The sequence below is a fragment of the Photinus pyralis genome, unplaced genomic scaffold (genome assembly GCF_008802855.1).
Source record: "Photinus pyralis isolate 1611_PpyrPB1 unplaced genomic scaffold, Ppyr1.3 Ppyr1.4_LG5, whole genome shotgun sequence".
NCBI classification, from domain to species: Eukaryota; Metazoa; Arthropoda; class Insecta; order Coleoptera; family Lampyridae; genus Photinus; species Photinus pyralis.
The window spans coordinates 32,445,595-32,449,292 of NW_022170596.1; the positions used below are offsets into that span (position 1 = coordinate 32,445,595).

At 39.0% G+C, this 3,698-nt stretch overlaps 1 protein-coding gene across 1 annotated transcript; it reads left to right on the plus strand.

Moving 5' to 3' along the window:
• The first annotated feature begins 544 nt into the window (after window positions 1–544).
• On the plus strand, window positions 545–2,051 carry LOC116172139 (UDP-glucuronic acid decarboxylase 1-like). Its single transcript, XM_031489285.1, has 6 exons — window positions 545–759; window positions 813–1,098; window positions 1,145–1,258; window positions 1,303–1,490; window positions 1,537–1,669; window positions 1,720–2,051. The coding sequence occupies exons 1-6, from the start codon at window positions 571–573 to the stop codon at window positions 1,956–1,958; spliced, it is 1,149 nt and encodes a 382-aa protein (XP_031345145.1). The 5' UTR covers window positions 545–570; the 3' UTR covers window positions 1,959–2,051.
• The last annotated feature ends 1,647 nt before the right edge of the window (window positions 2,052–3,698 follow it).

Below are 3,698 nucleotides of genomic sequence, written 5' to 3' on the forward strand. Positions count from 1 at the left end.
TACTTTTCTCTCAGGAGTAATTAATCCATTTTCAACAAAGATGTACCTTGACATAAGGAATACTGAAGCCATATGAATTTAGTATCGTAGCCTACGCCTCTGATTGTTTAGTTGCTATGGTCGCAATTTTTATAGTGTTATCATTTCTGGCAGATTTTAATTGGTAAAAGTAAAGGAACCTTTTCCAACCATAATTGATAATTAAAAGATAAGTGAAGTTACATTGCGTATCACTTGTCGCGTAGGTCACCACAATATTAAGAACTTCCATAAGCTGAGAGCAAATTTTAGTTGGGAAACTGGGCGTGTTTGGAAATTAGAATAACGGCACGTATGCTCCAGGAAGTGTTAAAGCAATTCTTATAACAACTGTAAATTTTTACTAGAAAACTGCGCCTACTCAACCACAATTTCTAATACATTATTGAACGATACCAATTTATCAAACACCGCCGGTAAAAATATCAAATTTGTGGTTTTCCGCCAATTAACAAGGAATTAAAATAAAGATTTTGTAAGAGAAATATCAAGTTTAGTTGCTTAGGTGATTGTCTATCTTTGGCTTCGACAATGTCAACGAATAGTACGGAAGATTATGACTGCTCCTCCGAGAGTACTTGCCTTTTAAAGGCAGAGTTGGAAATTGCCTTACGTCGCATTTCAGAAATCGAAGAAAAGTTGGAGGAACTGGATATGCAAATCCCAAAGAAGTACGCAGACGTACCACGCCTAAATTATTTAAGGAAGAAGCGCATACTGGTATGTGACTCACTTTTGCGCCGTTGCCGTATTGGGAACATCTTTTAACGCAGGTAACTGGCGGTGCGGGATTCGTTGGCTCTCATCTAGTGGACGCATTAATGCTACAAGGTCACGAAGTAATAGTAGTGGACAACTTCTTTACCGGCAGAAAACAAAACATTGCTCATTGGATTGGGCATGAAAACTTTGACCTGATACGTCACGACGTCATAAATCCGCTGTTCGTCGAGGTCGATCAGATCTACCACTTGGCCTGTCCAGCTAGTCCACCGCACTACATGCAGGATTCCGTGAAAACTATTAAGGTCAATACATTGGGAACGATAAACATGCTTGGTACCTATCTCATTGTACTAATCTAGTCCTATCAACCTTCTTGTAGAACTAGCGCAAAGAGTAAATGCAACGATACTATTGGCTAGTACCTCGGAAGTCTATGGCGATCCCGAAGAACACCCCCAGTCAGAAACGTATTGGGGAAATGTTAATCCCATCGGTAAGCGAACTTCCCACTCGCCTAGTTAAAACGAAAATATTTAGGGCCAAGGGCGTGTTACAATGAAGGTAAAAGGGCCGCCGAAAGTTTAGCTCACGTGTACTCACAACGGAACAACCTAAACATTCGAATTGCGCGAATATTTAACACATTCGGTCCTAGAATGCATATAAATGACGGACGAGTCGCCTCAAACTTCATCGTTCAGGCGTTGCAAGAGCGAAGTCTCACGGTGCAATGCCAATTTCCTCGACAATAACTTACCGCCTCCGTTTCAGGTGTATGGTACCGGAAACCAAACAAGATCGTTTATGTACGTTTCGGATTTGGTCGAGGGATTAATAGCCCTAATGGAATCAAGTTACAGTTCACCCGTTAATATAGGAAATCCTATTGAATTTACAATAAATGGCGGGTAACCCACGTGCACTTCTACGTTATTAACCAAGTTAAATTTGCAGAATTCGCATCCATTATTAGACAATTAGTTGGCGGGGGTAGCCAAATAGACCACGTAGAAGAACCCCAGGACGATCCACGAAAACGTAAACCGGACATCACGAGAGCTAGGAGGTGTTTGAAATGGGAACCTAAAGTTTCCCTAATCGTAGGGCTGCAGAAGACTATTGATTACTTTAAAAGGGAGGTGAAGATGTTTAACTTGCAGCTTTCCAAGTCAGCTAATTGCACTTCATTGTAATTTTTAAGTGACTGACTCAGACACGATGAACTGCGCGATAGGAAGCTTTCTGGACAAACTGCCTGGAAAAGTTTTCCACGTCCAATATATCGAGATATTTTTGTTTATTTAGTATATATTTGGTTGTAAAATTGTTTGTTTTTTTCATAACTGGGAATTTAGGATTATGATTATGATTTTGTATACTACAGCGTATCCCCATCACCCCCGAAACAGGAAGGGACATTTGAATTCATTACTGCTGATCTTTAGAAATTCAGCAACTGTTTTCGTAGCGGTATGCTGTGGCTTTCGGTTTTTAGCATGAATGTAGAGCGCTGGAACGGTCTGATGTCAATCGTGGGAACAAAAGCACCACGTGAACAAACTTTTACAAAAAGGAGAAACCATGCACCCAGTGACAAATTTTACCCATTAAATGTTTAGTTATTCAACTGCGACAGGCAATGAACATTTTATAGTTACAAATTGTACAAAGTTCAATCCCCTTTTGTTCACTGATGAAGTTAAATAACTTAACGCGGAATGTTTCTTATAAAAGAAAAGAAATATTCTGGCGCGGTTAATTAATTTGTCCTCGGTTGAAACACGGTTGCTTTGATTTGTTACTGAGACGTGCGTATTTCACGAGAGCCTTTATTTCGTCGTACTGCAATCATTTATCATCGTGGTAAAACCCACACGTGAATTGTGCTTAATTTGCAATGTTGGAATGTGGACGTTAACCTCATCGCTGCGTAATATTTCGTCAGCACCTTTGATTACAGAAGCTCCAATTAAGATAGTATTTATTCTATTATCTTCGACTTGACGTCGCTCCGATTTCGGAATCCATAAAAAATGCAGTATGCAAATAACGCATAAAAGATTATTGCCAAGTATTTTGTACGTAATGTCAATGGCCAGATACTCCGGTGCCACTCCAGTGCTTATATGTAATTTAATTCAGCATCAATAAATTATTGAATAACATCATGTTCGGATTTCAAGGGTGCTTCGTCATCAGACACTCGGTATTATCCGAGATTATTTCAGGATTTTCATTATTTTCATCACTATCACATTGTAACCTATTCATATAAGCCATTTGTTGATCATAAGTCAAGTTATACAAATAAACGAAGTAATAAATAAGGTACATCGCACAAAGAAGTTTATTTATCCTACTCATAATAAAAACGAAAAATCTTACCGTCTAAAATTTGCATCACTGTACTTTGCCCGACATTACCGCAATCATTTGCACAACTAATCACCGCCATTTCTTACACTGAAATGAACCAAATGACAAATCTAATGCATAACTATAAAATGTGTCCTTTGCGCATCATTCTATAGCGCCAATGTACCTAACTGACCTTCACGTAGCCCCGTAGATACGTTGTAGTATCCGAGTACCTCGCTGTGGAGAAACGTATTGTTTTACACCCGGGGGAGGTTAAAAGGTAAAAAGGTAAAAGGTACGTATTGAAGTACGTGGTGCTAGTAGACGTTTATAAAATAAATATACTGTTATCTTTGGAACCACAGTAACCCCACAGAATTTCGTACAGCGGCCTTTGGGCCTAACAATTTAATTTGTCGTTGTGGAATACCTAGCTTAAAAGAAACAACCCATTTGAATTGAGCTTATGACACTGCTTATTTTGCCACCAGAATTAGCATCCATCCTGTATTACCAATCAATCATCAAAAGATTGCAATCCAAAGAATCTTTGTGTAGAAGATCTTTCAAGTCCT